The following is an 18,500-nucleotide window of genomic DNA, read 5'->3' on the forward strand; positions in this document are numbered from 1 at the left end:
TGGGCACATGAAGATGCATATACCATACACACAAAGCTATCACTAATACCTTACTACCATTTAATATGCAAGTCTCATCTAATATCCAAAGTTGTCCAAGAATATGTTTTATCTGGTTGGGGTTGTGTTATTCTGTCTTTTTTTTAAATATCTTTATTTGTGGAGGAAGGGATGAAGAGACAGGAGGAAATGAATGTGCCAGGGCCTTTTGCCAGTGCAAATGAACTCCAGATGCATGTGTCACTTTGTGCACCTGGCTTATGTGGGTACTAGGGAATTAAACCCCAGTGGTCAGGCTTGGCAAGCAAGTGCCTATAAGCACTTAGCCATCTCTCTGGCCCCTGTTTGGGGTCTTGGTTGCTGTTGGTACAGCTGTGATTGTTATTTGAGACACTCTCTTTGTAGCCAAGGCTGGCCTCTAACTCTTGACCCTCCTGCCTCAGCCTCCTTGGTGCTCAGACTGTAGGCATGTTCCACACCACCATGGCCTGCAAGAATGTCTTTTATAGGTAGTACTTGTTGTCGTTGTTTTTGTTCTCTTTTATTTTTCTGCACCAGTATCCTTGAAGGTTCTTATTGAATTAGTTGTTGTAAAAAATGAAAGAGATAGCTAAGAATGCTGGCACACACCTGCAACCCAAGCACTGGAGATGCAGAGGTAGGAGGACTGCCATGAGTTCAAGGCCAGTCTTGGGCTATAGAGTGAGAGTGAGTTCAAGGTCAGCCTGAGCTAAAGTAAGGCCCTACCTAAAAAAAAAAAAAAAAAAAAAAAACTAAATAAATAAACGAAATCTTTTTTTAAAAATGACTCAGAGGTTAAGGCATTTGTCTACAAAGCATAATGACCTGAGTTCGATTCCCCAATACCCATATAAAGGCAGATGCACAAAGTGGCACATGCATCTGGAGTCTGGCTGGAGGCCCTGGAGCAGCCATTCTCTGTACCTCCCCCCACTCCTCTCTCTCTCTCTCTCTCTCTCTCTGCTTGCAAATAAATTAAAATATTTTTTTTAAATGAAAGAGGCACATTTTTTAGAAAAAAAAATCTTAAGTAGATCCTAGGTTCTCATTTTCACCACCCTTTGTGTAATCATTGTGTATTCTAGGCTGAGATTTTAACTGACCTCGTGGTGGGTAGCCCAGAGGAGGCTGGGAAGGCTGCGTTGGTGCTTCTAGAGCGGGGCTGCCAGGTTGTGGTCATCACCTTGGGAGCTGCAGGTTGTGTGACTCTGTCACAGATGGAACCTGTCCCAAAGCACATTCCAACGGAAGCAGTTAAGGCTGTGGACACCACGGTAAGTTTTAAACTTCAAGAATAACCTCTGGCACTTGAAAATCATTATTTGGTACCTAAGATACAGAATTTGAAGTTTTGGATGATAGACCTAAGTGGTGATATGGCAGAAAAACTACATCATAATCCCTCTCTTAACTCACTGGCTTTATATGACATTAAACCCCTGAGCCTGCTTCCTCGTCAGTAAAATCAAACTGTCAGTAAAATTATGCCTGGACTTCCTACATTCATTATGTTTGCTGAGAACCTGTTATGTGCCTGTTCCACTCTCCATGCTGGGCATATCATAAAGAAGGGGGAGGTGTTTCCCCTGGCACTCAGACTGCATCAGTAAGCAGGGCGTTCTTACAAGCCTCTCAAGTGACAGGACTGGCAAGGATCACTGGTTACCAGAGATCGTTCTTTTATTTATTTTAGTAATTTTAGTAACTTTTTAGGTTAACACAAAGTAATACTTTCACTGTGGAATTTTTTTTTAATTATTTATTTATTTATTTATTTGAGAGCGACAGACACAGAGAGAAAGACAGAGGGAGAGAGAGAGAATGGGCGCGCCAGGGCTTCCAGCCTCTGCAAACGAACTCCAGATGCGTGCGCCCCCTTGTGCATCTGGCTAACGTGGGACCTGGGGAACCGAGCCTCGAACCAGGGTCCTTAGGCTTCACAGGCAAGCGCTTAACCACTAAGCCATCTCTCCAGCCCTCATTGTGGAATTTTATATTTATGAGTCTTATATTTTGTTTTCATTCACTCCTCTCTCTCATCCTCTGCCCTACCCCTCCTACCTCCTTCCATCTGCCCCCAGTTAATCTGCCCTTCTGCTTTTTTTAATTGAGACCATTAAAAGCTGAACAGACAGTAACTGGGTCTTGTTCCCATCCCACTGTCCTCTTTGGCCCCCTCACCCCCTCCTGTGAAGACCCTCCTCTCTCAAGGTAGTCCTTCCTCCGCTTTGTTACCCTCTGCTTTGTCATGTTTCCATTACTTACCACCTCCCTGAAGAGTACTTCCTCCCCTTCAAGATTCCCTTCTCGTTTTGTCATGCACATGTACACGTGTGTGTGTGTGTGTGTGTGTGTGTGTGTGTGCGTGCGTGCACACACAAACTTATTTTAGATCTAGATTCTGCGTATAGGAGAAAATGTGCCCGGCATTTGGAAAGTAGAGGCAGAAGGATGAGGAGTTTAAAGCCATTTTCCATCCACAGAGTGAGATCAAGGCCAGCCTGCACTACATGAGACCCTGTCTCAAAAAAAAAAAAAAAAAAAAAAAGACTTTCCTCTTTTTAAAAAAAAAAAAAAAAAAAAAACTTTTTTATTTATTTGCAAGGAGGAGGGTGAAGGAGAGAGACAGTAAGAAAGAACGGGCACACCAGGCCTCCAGATAAACAAACTCCAGATGCATGCACCACCTTTTGCATCTGGCTTACGTGGGTCCTGTGGAATCAAACCAGGGTCCTTTGGCTTTGCAGGCAAACACCTTAACTGCTAAGCCATCCCTTAAGTCCAGGCCTTAATTTTTTAAATGAAATTATTAGGTGGTCTCATAAAGGTCATTGTTTAGATTTAGGATGAGAGAGGAGTACTTATGCACTTAAACTTGAGGCCACAAACATTTTGGTCCTGAGTCAGCATAGTTCCTTGTTTTTACACCTTTGAGCTGTCTCCAGGGAAGCAAGTACAGTACTTCTAGACAATTTCAATTCGCTAGCTGTGTTCGGGTTTTTGACTCCCTTCTGCATTTTGGAGTGACGAGCTTCTTCCCTAACCACGTACCCATAATGTCCCCTGTCTCTCTATCTAGCCACAGTGAGGACAGTCAAGAGCCCCATAGAGACCCACAAGGCCAGGACCTGAGACCTCCAAATAACAGGCGTGTTGTAATTGAAGCCTGCAGGCTTGTTCCACTACTCACCACTCCATGTCAGAACTGGGAGACACAGTCATGAAGGAGGCAGGGAGTTCAGGCTTGAGGAATAGGGGGCAAATTTTGTCTCAAAACCATCTTTTGAAGAATAACAAGGGAGGCTGAGGCAGGAAGATTGCCACAAGTTCAAGACCAGCCTGGACTACAGAGTGAGACCTATGTCTAAAAACAAAGAGAGAGAGAGAGAGAGAGAGAGAGAGAGAGAGAGAGAGAGAGAGAGAGGAGGAGAAGGGGGAGAGGGGAGAAGAAAACACACAGTACTTCTCTTTCTGAGTCTGGCTTATTTCGTTTAACATGATTTCTGATTGCATCTATTCTCCTACAAATGTCATGGTTGCATTTTTTCTTCATAGCTGCATGAAATTCCATTGTGTATATGTGCCACATTTTCTTTATCCTTTCATCCATTTATGGACATCTAAGCTGGTTCTGTTTCCTGCCTGTTATGAATAGTGCAACATTAAATATGGATATACAAGTACAGAGATCATTCTTTTAAGCCAGCAAATAACATGAACTCACATTCATTGCATGCTTGCTATGTCTCTTAAATGCATCTCATTTAATCTTTACAACAGTTATATGAGGTAAGGACCATTATTATCCTCATTTTCTCATTTTATATTGCTAGTAAATAACAAAGCTGTGGGCCTGTGCTCCCTACAGACATTTTTTGGTTAAGACACTGTGTTCAGAACAAGTGGTAAGTGGATAAGTCATAGCTATAACATAGAAATGAACAGGAAACAAGCTAATTTAAAGGTTCATTCTTCCCCTACGGGTGAGGAAGTAAAAATGATTTGTTTAGAATCCAAAATAATTAGCCAGAAAAATAAGGAAATTAAAAAGAAAAATTGTATGGTTTTTATTTTTAAAGAATTTGTGTATGGTTATTTTCAAAATATGTTCTGGTTTGCTTTAATGCTGGAAAACAACTTAAAATGTAGCTCATTTATTAAGAACAAAGCCTTAGAGAAAACTCTGCCTTAAATATATATACTTAAGAATGGGCTGGAGAGATGACTCAGTGATTAAAGGTGCTTGCTTGCAAAGACTGACAACCTGGGTTCAATTACCCAGTACCCATATAAAGCTAAATACATTCTAGAGGGAGGGACACCCGAGAGGAGAGGTTCACCATAGTTCACTTCTCCACTACACTAAAACTGCCGCAAGTCCCACAAGTGAGAGGAGTTTCTCTCTCCCTGGGGTGACATGAGGGGTCCCCAGAGAGGCCACCTCTCTGCTGGGGTGTGACCCTCACCACTCCTGTAGCTCTCAGGCAGCTGCAGTACAACTCTAGCAGGGCTTGTTTGGCTCTAGGCCTACTCCATGCCCCATGTCACATGCCCATCGCTGACTGATGTCAAATGAAAATCAGAGACCTGGGCTGGAGAGATTGCTTAGCAGTTAAGGCATTTGCCTACAAAGCCAGAGGACCCAGTTTCAACTCCTCAGGATCTACATAAACCAGATGCACAAGATGGTTCATGTATCTGGAGTCTGTTTGCAGCAGCTGAAGGCCCTGATGCACCCATTCCCTCTATCTACCTGTCTCTCTAATAAGTAAATTAAAAATAAGTCAAAGAACTCTTAACAGAGAATCGCGTAGTAGGCACTGGTCAAACAGAACAGCGTGTGCCACAGAGCATGCACAGACATTGAATAAGGAAGAATGAGCCTTGGAACATGGTAGTAATGATCCTCAAGTCATTTCAGGTGGAAGACTAGATGTCTTGTAACCTGGCCAGTTGCAGCTTTGGAGATACGAAGTACAGCAGTTCATGCTGGGAGGGCAAGGCTATCTGTGTTCTTTCCTTTGGAGTCTTAGCACTTGCATGTCACTTTTAAGTTTCAGAAAACTGAATAGGCTTGAAAGATAATGATTCAAAATACACAGCCCCTCTAGGACAAAAGTCCTGTTTTCTATGGAAACCACCTGTCAGAGTTGAGTGGCCCTGAGGAATCCCAGCCCTGCCCCTCTGGCAAGTCAGATAATCACCTCCAAGATGAACCCGTAAAGTTAATCCTGTGAACTAGGAAGGCATGTGGTGAGGGCAACCGGTGAGTTTCCTTCTGACTCTAGATCTCTGGGTCTGTGATATTTTCATTTTGGGCTCTAGGTATTTTCTTTCATTTATTCAACAAATATTTGAGTTCCAATCACATGCCAGCCAAGGGAAAGAGAAATAGTATATAACCCCAGAATTTGGAAGACTGTGAGTTCTAGAATAGCCTGGGCTACATGGCTAGGTCCTCTGTATGAGGGTAGAGAGGAGCAATAATAAAAACCTACTGTGTTTGAAATATCCAGAGAGTTTTACATTACTTGCAGAGCTTGAAGATGAATTAGAAGTTGATATGTAGAAAAGTGGAGAAGTGAACTTGGGTTCAATCCCCACAGTACTGCAAAACACAAAACAGAAAGGAAGTAGAAGACATGAGGCAAATCCTGCTCCTCATGTCTTCTGGTACCTAAGAGGGAAAGGTTAAACAGCCCACCACAAGGCTATAAATGCAGTCATAGCAACCAGTGTAAATGCTTATGACTGACTCAACAAAAAAGAAAATTATAATCATATTGTAAAAATGAAAGGGAAAGGAACAGATCAGGTGTGGTAGCTGGCACACACCTTTAATCCCAGCACTTAGGAGGCAGAGGTAGAAAGATCGCTGTGGGTTTGAAATCAGCCTGAGACTACATAGTGAATTACAGGTCAGCCTGGGCTACAGTGAGACCCTGCCTCGAAAAAAAAAAAAAAAAAGGAAAAGATGGGCTGTAGAGATGGCTTAGCAGTTAAGGCACTTGTCTGCAAAGCCTAAAGATCCAGTTTTGATTCCCCAGTACCCACATAAAGCCAGATATACAAGGTGGCACATGCATCTGGAGTTGGTTTGCAGTGGCTAGAGGCCCTGGTGTGCCCAAGTTAAAAAAAAAAAAAAAAAAAGATGAAAGGGTAAAATTAAAAATAAAATTTGTATTTGCATGCACATATCTAAGTCCTCATCTTCTATAATTGAGAGTCAAGAGATAATATCTAAAACTGATTTTAAGTTGATACTGCAAGCATATTACCGGAAATAAATGCCAAAAGAAACCAGAGTTTGAAGTGTTTGCCTCACAGAAATGCAGTGGAGAGAAGTGGAACATGCACACTTTTAGCCTCATCTTTTTAAGCTATGTATATTAATGACTTTGATTTAAAAATAACTGTGAGCTGGGCACGGTGGCACACGCCTTTAATCCCAGCAGTCGGGAGGCAGACATAGGAGGATCGCCATGAGTTCAAGGCCACCCTGAGACTCCATAGTGAATTCCCAGTCAACCTGGGCTAGAGTGAGACCCTACTTCAAAAAACTAAAAGATAAAAAAATAACTCTGAAGACACTTTATACCACTAGGACAGCTAGCATCAGAAGCGGGCAGGAAGTAATGTCCAGGCTGTGGAGATGGAACTCTTGTACATTGGTGGTAAATTAAGATGGTACAGCCACTGTGTAGAATAATTTGGAAGTACCTGAAAAAATTAAATGTAGAGGAGCTGATTAAATAGATGGCTTAGCAGTTAAAGTACTTGCCTGCAAAGCCAAAGGACCCAGGTTCTACTCCCCAGTGCCCACATAAAGCCAAGTGGCACATGTCTTTGGAGTTTGTTTGTAGTGGCTGAAGGCCCTGATGTGTCCATTCTCTCCCTCCCTCCCTCTCTCTCTGTCTTAAATAAATAAATAAATATAAAATCTCTAAAAGAAGTTAAATATAGAGACCCCATGTCACAGACCTGGAAATTCCATTTCTAGGTATATGCACAAGAGAAATAAAAACATGTATCCAGGGGGCTGGAGAGATGGCTTAGCGGTTAAGCGCTTGCCTGTGAAGCCTAAGGACCCTGGTTCGAGGCTCGGTTCCCCAGGTCCCATGTTAGCCAGATGCACAAGGGGGCGCACGCGTCTGGAGTTCGTTTGCAGAGGCTGGAAGCCCTGGCGCGCCCATTCTCTCTCTCTCCCTCTGTCTTTCTCCCTGTGTCTGTCGCTCTCACATAAATAAATTAAAAAACAAAACAAAACATGTATCCAGGGCTGGAGAAATGGCTTAGAGGCAAAGGCACTTGCCTGCAAAGCCAAAGGACCCAGATTTGATTCCCCAGGACCCACATAAGCCAGATGCACAAGGTGGCGCATGCGTTTGGAGTTCATTTGCAGAAGCTAAAGGCCCTGGTGGGCCCATTCCCTCTCTGTCTGCCTCTCTCTCTCTCTCTCTCATAAATAAAATAAAAAGATTTTTAAAAATTGTTACCACACAGAAACTCGTATATAGATATTCATAGCAGCATTATTTATAATAACCCCAAACTTGAAGTGTCTACTGTTCATCAGAAAATTAAGGGGTAAACAAATTATAGTATATTCACACAACTAAATATTATTTGACTGTTAAAAGGAATACTAATGCATGCTCTGGCATGAATAAACTTTCAAAGCCTTATAATAAGTGAAAGAAGCCAGTCACAGAAAGTACCACATATCATGCAATTCCCTTTATGTGAAAACTCCAGGCTATATAAACCCACAGGCAACACAATATAGGTGGTGGTTACCAGGGACTCAGGAAGATTGGATGGGGAGAGACTGCCTAGTGGGTAAGAGGCTGGACTTTGGAAGTGTTTTGAGGCTAAAGTCTGCACATCATTATAAATATACTAAGTGCTACTAGATTACACACTTTGTTTTTTTATTGGCATGTTCATTGCACATAGTAATTGGTTTCATGCATTTTCATTCAGGTTATTACATACTTTAAAGTAAATTAAGCCAGGCATGATGGTGAACATTTATCATCCCAAACTGTAAAGAAGCTGAGACAGGTTGGGTGTGGTGAAACATGCCTTTAATACCAGCACTCCAGGAGGCAGAGTAGGAGTATCTCTGTGAATTCAAAGCAAGCCTGAGACTACAGAGTGAATTCCAAATCAGACTAGGGCTACAGTGAGACTGTACCACAGAAAAAAAGAAAAAAAGATGAGACAGGGAAATTGCAGTGTCAAGGCCAACCTGAGCTATAAAAAAAAAAATGGTTAAGGGCTGAAGAGATGGCTCAGTAGTTAAGGCGTTTGCCTGCAAAGCCAAAGGATCCTGATTCGACTCTCCAGTATCCATGTAAACCAGATGCAGGAAGGGGCACACTCATCTGGAGTTCATTTGCAGTGGCTGGAGGCCCTGGCATGCCCCTTCTCTCTCTCTCTCTCTCTCTCTCTCTCTCTCTCTCTCTCTCTTTTTCTTTCTCTCAAATAAATAAATAAAATACTTTTTAAATGGTTAAATTATTTAAAAGTAATGTTTTAATGTTATTCATTCATTTATTTATTTGAGAGTGAGAAAGAGACAAATAGATGGGCACATTAGAGCCTCTAGCCACTGCCAACGAACTCCAGATGCATGCACCACCTTGTGCATCTGGATTTACATGGATCCTGGAGAATCGAACCTGGGTCCTTTGTTTTTGCAGGCAAGAACCTTAACCACTAAGCCATCTCTCCAGCCCCTAAAGGCAAATTTTTTAAAGAAATGAAGTATTACTCCATGTTATGACATGGATAAACCTTAAAAATATTGTACTAGGGCTGGGTTACAAGTGCTTACTCCAGAAGCCTGCTGACAGAATTGCCAGCATCTATGTAAAGCCCAATGCAAAGTGACACGTGCATCTGTGACCCCAGCACACCTATGGCAAGGGAGGCAGCATCAGGAGAATCCTGAAGCTTTTCTGATGTTTCTAGCAAAGACAATAACAAGAGAGACCTTGTCTCAAAGAAGGTTGAAGGAAGGAGGTTGTCTTCTGACTACACACGCCCTATAGCACACACATGCCTGCACACACTACAGCATGCATGTGCACATGTCCATACATACATACACATGCACTAGAGCATGTATGTGCCCATACGTACATCCACACACACACTACGGCATGCATGTACCCATGCATACATATATATATACACATACTATAGCATGCATGTGCCCATACATACCTATACACAAAAAAATAAATTTCTTAAACTAAGTGAAAAAAGCCAAGGCATGAAATCTACATATTATATGATTACATTTATTTGAAATATCCAGAAAGAGAAACTAATGGTGGAGCAAAGTGAGTGATTTCCAGGCTTGCCTCAGGCTCCTTTTGGGATGATGAAAATGTGCTGGTTTGTAGTAATAGTGTACTAACATGTGTATGCACTAAAAATCACTAAAGTGTACACCTTTTCTTTTTGGAGGGTGGTAGAGGACATTGATTTTTTTTTTTTTTTTTAGTCAGGACTCACTTTGTAGTCTAGGTTAGCCTGGAACTCTACCTAGACCAACATAGCTTCAAACTTGGGAGGATCCACCTGCCTTTGCGAGCTGACTGCTGGGATCACTGACTGCTAGGCCTTCAATGAGTGAATTTCTATAGGAGCCTCCTTCGCACAGGAGGCAGAGCATCAGTCTTACAAAAGAGTGACTTACAACAAACATGTGAATTACATCTTACTGTAGAAAAAACAAGGTCAAACAATAACAAAAGAGCTTCATCTGGGTATCATAGAGTAAATAATCTGATGACTAGGATATTCCACTGAAATGCTCTGCTGAACCTACCATAAAGGCTGTCAGCTTCCTGCCTCCAACACCACACACACACACCACCACAGACACACCACACACACACCACACACATACACAAGACATACCACGCACACACACACACACACACACACACACACACACAGAGCAGGTGACATCAATAGGAAGCTAAGGTTATTTTCTATATTTGCAATCTCCTTTTTATTATTTTTTTTTGAAGATAGGCTCTTACTCTGTAGCTAAAACTGGCTTAGAGCATGTGGTGGCACACACCTTTAATCCCAGCACTTGGGAGGCAGAGGTGGGAGGATTGCCATGAGTTTGAGGCCACCCTGAGAATACAGAGTGAATTCTAGGTCAGCCTGAGCTAGTGTGAGACCCTACCTCAAAAAACAACAACGACCAAAAAAAAAAAAAACAGGCCTCAGCCTCCTAAGTGCTAGAATTACAGGCATTAGCCACACCCAACTTGGTAGTTTGGGTTTTAGGGTTTTGTTTTGTTTTTTTGCTTGTGTATGTGTGCAGTGTGCATGTGTGTATATCCATTTCCCTGTGTGGGCACACATGTGGGCACATACATGAGCACCTGTGTGCATGTGCACATGGAGGCACAGGTCCGTACTGGGTGTCTTCCTCAGTCACTCTCCATGGTTTTATTGAGGCTCAGTCTCTCACTTGAGCCCAGAGCTCACCAACTCAGGTACCCTAGCTAACCCACTCTCCCTGGGGTGCCCTGAGTCTGCCTCCCAAGAAATGGGGTTATGTTCAGGTCGCATGTCCAAGCAGCACTTATAAGGGTGCTGGAGTCTGAACCCAGGTCTTCACACTTGTAGGTCTTCACACTCTACCAACAGAGCCATTATTCCAGAGTTGCCTCATCTTTGGGGTTTTTGTTGTTGTTGTTTTTTGTTTTTGTTTGTTTGTTTGTTTGTTTGTTTTGGAGGTAGGGTTTCACTCTAGCCCAGGCTGACCTGGAATTTACTATGTAGTCTCTGTAGTCTCAGGGTGGCCTTGAACTCATGGCGATCTTCCTACCTCTGCCTCCCGAGTGCTGGGATTAAATGCGTGCGCCACCACACCCGGCTCAACTCATCTTTTTCTATGTTATCTTCTTTCTACTCATTGAGAAGTTCATTACTAATTAATTAATTTGTACCTATTCTGAAAAAAAGTATTCAACCTGTTTATAAATTTAAGGAAGAAGAGATCACTTCTGTGACAGAGTGAGGAACTCCCAAGGTGACATTTTCTTCTGAGCAAATGGCCCCTCTGCTTTTCTGTCAGGAGGACATCACTTGTTCTTGGTCAGGTTGTAAGCTTCTTGCTTATGGCCTCCTCCTAATCCCTTATTAAGACATCAGGGATGCCATAGGAGGAAGTGTGCTGGTTGGCACACTTGAGACATCCCACCTGCTCCAGAAGACATCACTCCCCCTTCTGTGCCAAAGCTGCTACTGGCTGCTATATTCAGTTTTGCCTCCCTGTTAATAGTGACTGTATCAGTTCTATTTTTGTATCGTTTTTCCTGTTGTGTTGGAGTGAGATGGTGGCAGGAGCTGCAGATGTCCTCTGCCCAGTTTGGAAAACATGACAGATGTATCTCTTCTCCCATTTCTGTATGTTATCTGCCCCTCAGCCTAGACTGAGTGCCCTTTCCTCTGTCCTCCACCCCCACCCTGGCTGTCACTCTGCCTTCTTCTGTCCAGGAGTCCTTGCATGTGCACTCTAGACCACACACACCTGAGCATGGTGATAGTTAGGGATTGTCATGGTGGTGAGATGCAATAACACATTACTGTCTCATCATTCGGCCCTATGAGCTCTGTAATATTCTTGATGTCAGATTGCTTCTTTTTTTTTCATGTAAGTGCTCATCCTAGAATCTCTGATAACACTCTCACTACAGAAAGTCAGCCCTGCACCAGATCTGTGCTCAACAATCACTGAGAGGGGCGGGGGGCTGGAAAGATGGCTTAGTGGTTAAAGTGCTCACTTGGTGTGGTGGTTTGATTCAGGTGGCCCCCATAAACTTAGGTGTTCTGAATGCTAGGTTCCCAGCTGATGGTAATTTGAGAATTAAATAAAGCCTCCTGGGAGTTGGCTTATGGGTGTTATAACCAGCTTCCTCTTGCCAGTGTTTGGCACACTCTCCTGCTGCTGTTGTCTATCTGATGTTGCCCAGGAGGTAATGTCCACCCTCTGTTCATGTCATAGTTTTCCCCTGCCATCATGGAGCTTCCCCTCAAGTCTGTAAGCCAAAATAAACCCCTTTTCCCCACAAGCTACTCTTGGGTGTTTTCCTCCAGCAATGTGAACCTGACTGCCATGCTTGGAAAGCCCAAAGGCCTGGGTTTGATTCCTCAGCACCCATGTAAAGCCAGATGCATTAAGTAGCACATGCATCTGGAGTTCTTTGCAGTGGCAGGAGGCCCTGACACACCCATACTGTCTTCTTTCCCTCTGCCTCTTTCAATTCCTCTCTCTTTCTCTCTCTCTCTCAAATAAATAAGTAAAAATATTAAAAAGAAAAAAAGGAAGGAAGGAAGGGGGAAAGGAAGGAAGAAAGCAGGAAAGGAAGGAAGGAAGAAAAGAGAGAGAGAAAGAGAAGAATCACCCAGGTGTCTGCTTAGTGCAGCCTGGGCGGAGGCGCAGGGAGAGGTCCAACTAGCCTGAGCGATGGGAGGGGCAGTGGGTACTACTGCTTCCACCACAGGTCTAAAGGGGTAATGTGGCAAGGCACCACCAGCCTCACCATGTCTACCATTTCCAGTTTTTAGAGGCTGCTGACGGTAATCTTGCTGCTTATATACACATGCGCTTATATCCAATCCTTGGCACCCAACATCCTGGACAAAACAAAAACAAAAACAGGATTCTGGGGGATATTCTGGAAGTGTGCCAGAATTGGTGAATGATTGAAAGCGTCCTCCTGTCGCTGTGTGCTGTGTAGTGATGGCCTTCAGCACCCTCTTCCTGCAGCATCTTGGAAAAAGTGACACCTAAATTTCCATCAGATTTCACTATAAACAAGGACTTGCCCACAGAAATAGTGGGAAGAACGGTTAACCTGTAGCTCTGCACACTGGATGAGATACCTTTCCACTTTCCAGATGCTATTCTATATTTTTATGTTTTTGGACCAATGATATGTATAAATAATTAAGATGCAACCATTTAATATGAAGAGTTTAATAGTCTGTAACAATCAACTATGGTATTGTTACTCAATATTACATTCTGCACATGTACTGTTTGGTAGTAAGCTTAAAGGCGCACATAGTAGAAAACAAAATTAGTAAATTACTCAGTTCCTTTCATTGAGACTTGGAAATGATAAATCTTTACAGAACGTCTAGCCTGTTTATTGAGAAATTTTATTTTTCTTGTTGTAGATTGCATTTGTGTTATTAAACTTGCTTTTCATCTGTCCACACTGGTTTGGTCATTAACCATAGTACCTCTACTCTTAGGAAATTCTGTAATTTATTTCAGGTATTTAAAATAAACCAGGCATGGTGGCACACGCCGTTAATCCCAGTGTTTGGTAGGCTAAGGTAGGAGGAGCAGCATGAATTTGAGGCTAGCCTAGAGCCACAAAATGAGTTCCAGGTCAGCCAAGGCTAGAGTGAGACCCTATCTCAAAAAACAAAACAACAACAAAAAAGTTTAAAAACAAGCTTATGCAGTTCTTAAGTACCAAAATAAATGAGATGACTTACAAATACAACTGGGAAAATGTTCAAACTTAACATATGGGTGAGACCTCTGGTCAACTGTGGACACATGATTAAAGTGTGACCAGCTAGCCGCTATTCTCTGAAAAAGACAATATTCTTAGAATGGAAAAGTAAAATTGGGGCTGGAGAGATTGCTTAGTGGGTAAGACTCTTGCCTGCAAAGCCTAAGAACCCAGGTTTGATTCCCCAGGATCCATGTGAGCCAGATGCAAAGGTGGTGCATGCATCTGGAATTTATTTGCAGTGGCTGGAGGCCCTGACCTGCCCATTCTGTTCCTCTCTATCTGCTTCTTCCTCCCCCTCCCCCTCTCAAATAAACATGAATTTTTAAAAAATTAAAGCAAAATTGAACAACAGTAGAATGATGATCTAATTTTTTTTCATTCTTATTAATGTCATGTCTTCTAAATAGGACATTTATTGTAAATTTTTTTAAAGTGGGGGGGGCTGGAGAGGTGGCTTAGCAGTTAAACACTTGCCTATGAAGCTTAAGGACTCTGGTTAGAGGCTCAATTCCCCAGGACCCACGTTAGCCAGATGCACAAGGGGGTGCACGCTTCTGGAGTATGTTTGCAGTGGCTGGAAGCCCTGGCATGCCCATTCTCTCTCTCCCTGCCTCCTTCTGTCTGTATGTCATTCTCAAATAAATAAATAAAAATAAACTATATACATACATACACACACACACACACACACACACACACACACACACACACACACACACATTTGGCTGGGTGTTATGGCACATGCCTTTAATCCCAGCACTCAGGGGCAGTAGGAGGATTACTGTGAGTTTGAGGCCAGCCTAGGACTACAGAGTGAGTTCTGTACTACAGTGAGACTCTACCTTGAAAAAGCCAAAAAAAAAAACAGAGAGAGAGAGGAAGGAAGGAAAGAAGAAAGGAAGGAAGGGAGGGAGGGAGGGAGGGAGGGAGGGAGGGAGGGAGGGAGGGAGGGAGGGAGGGAGGGAAGAAGAAAGAAAGAGAGAGAGAGAGAAAGGACAAAAGAAAAAGAATCACTCAGTTGATTATAACATGATGTCATTCAGGGCAAATGAATTAGCCAAAAACAAACAAAAGCTTGGGACTCGTCTTCCCCATTCTTCACTCCCTCATCTTCTGGTTCTTTGGGTCCAGCAGTATTCCAAGTTGCTGGTGCAACTGCCCTCAGCAGCTCATCTGCATGCATGACCCATCATGGCTCAGGGCTTGAGAATCTGCTCTCAACTAGAAATGAATGGCACCCAGAGGAAGTAGAGATCATTTCTGTGAACATTGGCAGGCAAGCATTTCATTAGGATATGATGGCTGGGGCCAGCAGGTTACCCACAGATTTTTAAAGCAGCTTCTTTTTGGTGAAGACCCCTCCTGGGGTTTGACCTTTAGCCACCCAGGCTATTCTCAAAGATAAAGTCCTCTTAATCTACCTCTTAGGTCAATATGAAAAATGTGGTGTCTGTAGGGTCACTATTCCCAGCTTGCTATGACCTTTTGCCCACTCTACAAATGCCCTACCACCACCGCCATGCTGCTGCATCCATTGCAGAGTGACTGCCCCACATTCTCAAGGCCAGTGCTGTGTTAATCTCCTTGCACTCTTTCCCCAAAAGTCCATACTCCTGTCCTCTCACTTCCTGTTTTCTAGCTGTTTTCATACACTTCCTTCTGCAGGGAGGAAGTAGAGAGACATGAACGCAGACTGCTCAGCTAACTCTACTTTTTATACAATCCAGGAACCCAACCCATGGGGTAGTACTGCCACCGTTCGGGTGGGTCTTCCCACCAAATCTAGAAAATCCCTCCCAGGTACGATCAAAGATTTATTTCCATGATGATTCTAAATCCTGACAAGTTGACAACCAGAGATTTACCATCACACTCACAATGCATAAAAATCAAGCCCAAATGGATTAAAGACTTTAATGTAAGATCTGAAATTCTGAAACAGCTAGAGGAAAAAGTGGGGAAAATACTTCGAGATATAGACATAGGTAAGGACATTCTGAGCAGGACTTGTTGCTCTGGAAATAGGCCAACGATCAACAAATGGGACCTCATGGAATTAAAAGGACATTGTATGGCAAAGGAACCTGTTACAAGAGTGAAGCCAGAGAATGGAAAGATGTTTTCCAGCTGTGTATCTGACAGAGGATTCGTACCTAGAATATACACAGAACCCAAAAAACAAAACAGTTTTTAAAAATCACATAATCACATCAAAAAATGAGCTACAAGGGCTGGAGAGATTGCTTAGTGGTTAAGGTGCTTGCCTGTAAAGCCTAACACCTTGGGTTCAATTCCCCAGTACCCATATAAAGCCAGATGCACAAAAAGGTGCATGCATCTAGAGTTTGTTTGCAGTGGCTGGAGGCCCTGGCATGCCCATTCTCTCTCTCAGTTTGCCTCTCTTCTATTGCTCTCTGCTTACAAATAAATAAATAATTTTTTAAATTTTTTTGTTTATTTATTTATCTGACAGCAACAGACAGAGAGAGAGAGAAAAAGGCAGAGAGAGAGAGAGAGAGAGAGAGAGAGAGAGGGAGGGAGGGAGAGAATGGGAGCGCCAGGGCTTCCAGCCACACTGCAAACAAACTCCAGATGCATGTGCCCCTTTGTGCATCTGGCTAATGTGGGTCCTGGGGAATTGAGCCTCGAACCAGGGTCTTTAGGCTTCACAGGCAAGCACTTAACCAATAAGCCATCTCTCCAGCCCAATAAATAATTTTTTTAAGCTGGGCATGGTGGCCTTTAATCCCAGCACTTGAGAGGCAGAGGTAGGAGGATCACTGTGAGTTTGAAGCCAGACTGAGACTACATGGTGAATTCCAGGTCAGCCTGGGATACCTCCAAAAAAAAGGAAAAGAAAAAGGAAAAGAAGTATATTTTTTTAATGTGCTATGAACCTGAACAGATAATTCTCAAAAGAAGAGATAACAACAAAGTGTTCAATATTTTTTTGCCATTTAAGAAATTCAAATTAACACTTTGAGGGCTGGAGAGATGACTCCATAGTTAAGGCACTTGCCTTCAAAGCATAATGACCCAGGTTTAATTCCTCAGTACCCACATAAACCAGATGCACGGTGGAGCATGCATCTGGATTACATTTGCTGAGGCTGGAGGCCCTGGAACTCCCATTCTATCTCTTTCTTCTATCTCTCTCTGCTTTCAAATAAATAATATTTTAAAACTTCTTTGAGATTCCCTCTCACTCTAGTCACAGCTATCTCCAACAAAACAAATGACAATACATGCTGGTGAGGGTATAGGGGAAAGAGAGACCCTTATTCACTGTTGGTAGAATGCAAACTGAGACTTCCATTGTGGAAATCAGTGTGAAGTTTTCTGAAAATGATAAAAGTAGAACTAGGGCTGGAGAGATAGCTCTGCAGTTAAGGCAATTACCTGCAAAACCTAAGGACTCAGATTTGATTCCTCAGTACCCACATGCAGCAAGACGTAATAGGTGGCACATGCATCTGGAGTTTGTTTGCAGTGTCTAGATGCCTGGCATGCCCATTTTCTCTCTTTCCCTCTCCCTCCCTCCCTCTCTCTCTCTCATAAATAAATTTTAAAAATTTTAAGTGGGACTACCATATGATGCAGCTCTACCACTCCTGGGTGTATGTCCTAAGGACTCCATACCTGCCTTCCTACAGAGATACCTGCTCATGCATGCTTATTGCTGCTCTGTTCACAATAGCTAGGAAATAGAATCAGCCTAGATATACATCAACTGATAAAGAATAATTATGTGGTTAGAGTAACACAATGGAGTTTTAGTCAGCTGTAAAAAAAAAAAAAAATTAAACAATGGATGGAACTGGAAAGTACTATACTAAGTAACATAACCCAGACCCAGAAAGACAAATGTTGCTTGTTCTGTCTCACCCACAGATCCTCCCTTTGAATTTTTGTTTGTGTGTTTAGGTTGGAGTTAAAGTCAGTAGAGGACAGAAAGGTAGAAAGGGGCCATGAGAGGGGAATAAATGAGGGATCTTAAAGGGACAGGATAGCAGAACATATGTGACATGAAAGTACAGGGGTGAAATAATGAGGGTTGAAAAGTTTGGGCAAGGATTGGGGAAGAAGAGGGAAGTTAACCAAAACCAAAGATGCATGAAAAAAAGTGATATGGAAACCTACTTCTTTGTTAGCTAACTTAAAAATATAATTTATGGGGCTGAAGAGATGTCTCAAAGGTTAAAAGTACTGGGCTCAATTCTTCAGTACCCATGTAAAGCCAGATGCACAAAGTGATGCATGAATATGGAGTTTGTTTGTAGTGGCTGGAGGCCCTGGTATGCCCATTCCATTCTCTCTCTCCTTGAAAATAAATGAAAATATTTTTAAATTATAGATATATACACACATACATATATGAAAAAGGAGTTTGAAAAGTACCTTGTACCAAGGGTAGGATACCTCCAAGTGAGTTGTTGGTCAAAGAGGCCCCAGAGGTCCCTGGTGCAATACAAGCCATGTCCACTGACCTTGGTTCCCTGCAGAGGTAAAGAGTAAGATACTGTTGCTGACAGCACACACTTTGGTTGTAGGACACAGAGAAATAAGCTGAGCTGGAAGCTTCCTCCCTGCTGCCTAGTTTTCATAGTGCCAGAAGGTGCTCAGAGAAAAAAAAAAGTCAACATTTTTAACCACCTGTAGACCTTACTTGCTATACAATTACCCAATGAGGAAAAATATACCCTCTGGTACAATAGTGATGTGACAACCAACTTTTCTGATTAGACTTGAGGCCCAATAGGCTGTGGAGGCAAGCTATTACTGTTGTCTGGATAAATGGATGTTACACCCATCAAATCACCTTCTAAATATTTGTGTTTATAGCCATCAAGTCGCTGCTCTCATCCTTAGTCAGAGTAGGTGGTGAATACTGGAGAGATTTAGAATTCATCT

The 18,500-nt window shown here is 42.7% G+C and overlaps 1 protein-coding gene across 3 annotated transcripts in view; it reads left to right on the forward strand.

Annotated features, from left to right (window-relative positions):
• The window catches only part of Rbks (ribokinase), a 101,324-nt gene that overhangs the window by 53,942 nt on the left and 28,882 nt on the right, over positions 1 to 18,500 (forward strand). For 2 of the 3 annotated variants that reach the window (XM_004669402.2, XM_045150091.1), the window contains exon 7: positions 1,107 to 1,295. In XM_004669402.2, coding sequence (XP_004669459.2) covers positions 1,107 to 1,295 — 189 coding nt within the window. Of the gene's footprint in view, positions 1 to 1,106; positions 1,296 to 12,617; positions 12,928 to 18,500 lie in introns of those variants that run through there. The other variant, XM_045150090.1, reaches the window with a different exon arrangement.

The sequence above is a fragment of the Jaculus jaculus genome, chromosome 5, assembly GCF_020740685.1.
Source record: "Jaculus jaculus isolate mJacJac1 chromosome 5, mJacJac1.mat.Y.cur, whole genome shotgun sequence".
Taxonomy (NCBI): domain Eukaryota; kingdom Metazoa; phylum Chordata; class Mammalia; order Rodentia; family Dipodidae; genus Jaculus; species Jaculus jaculus.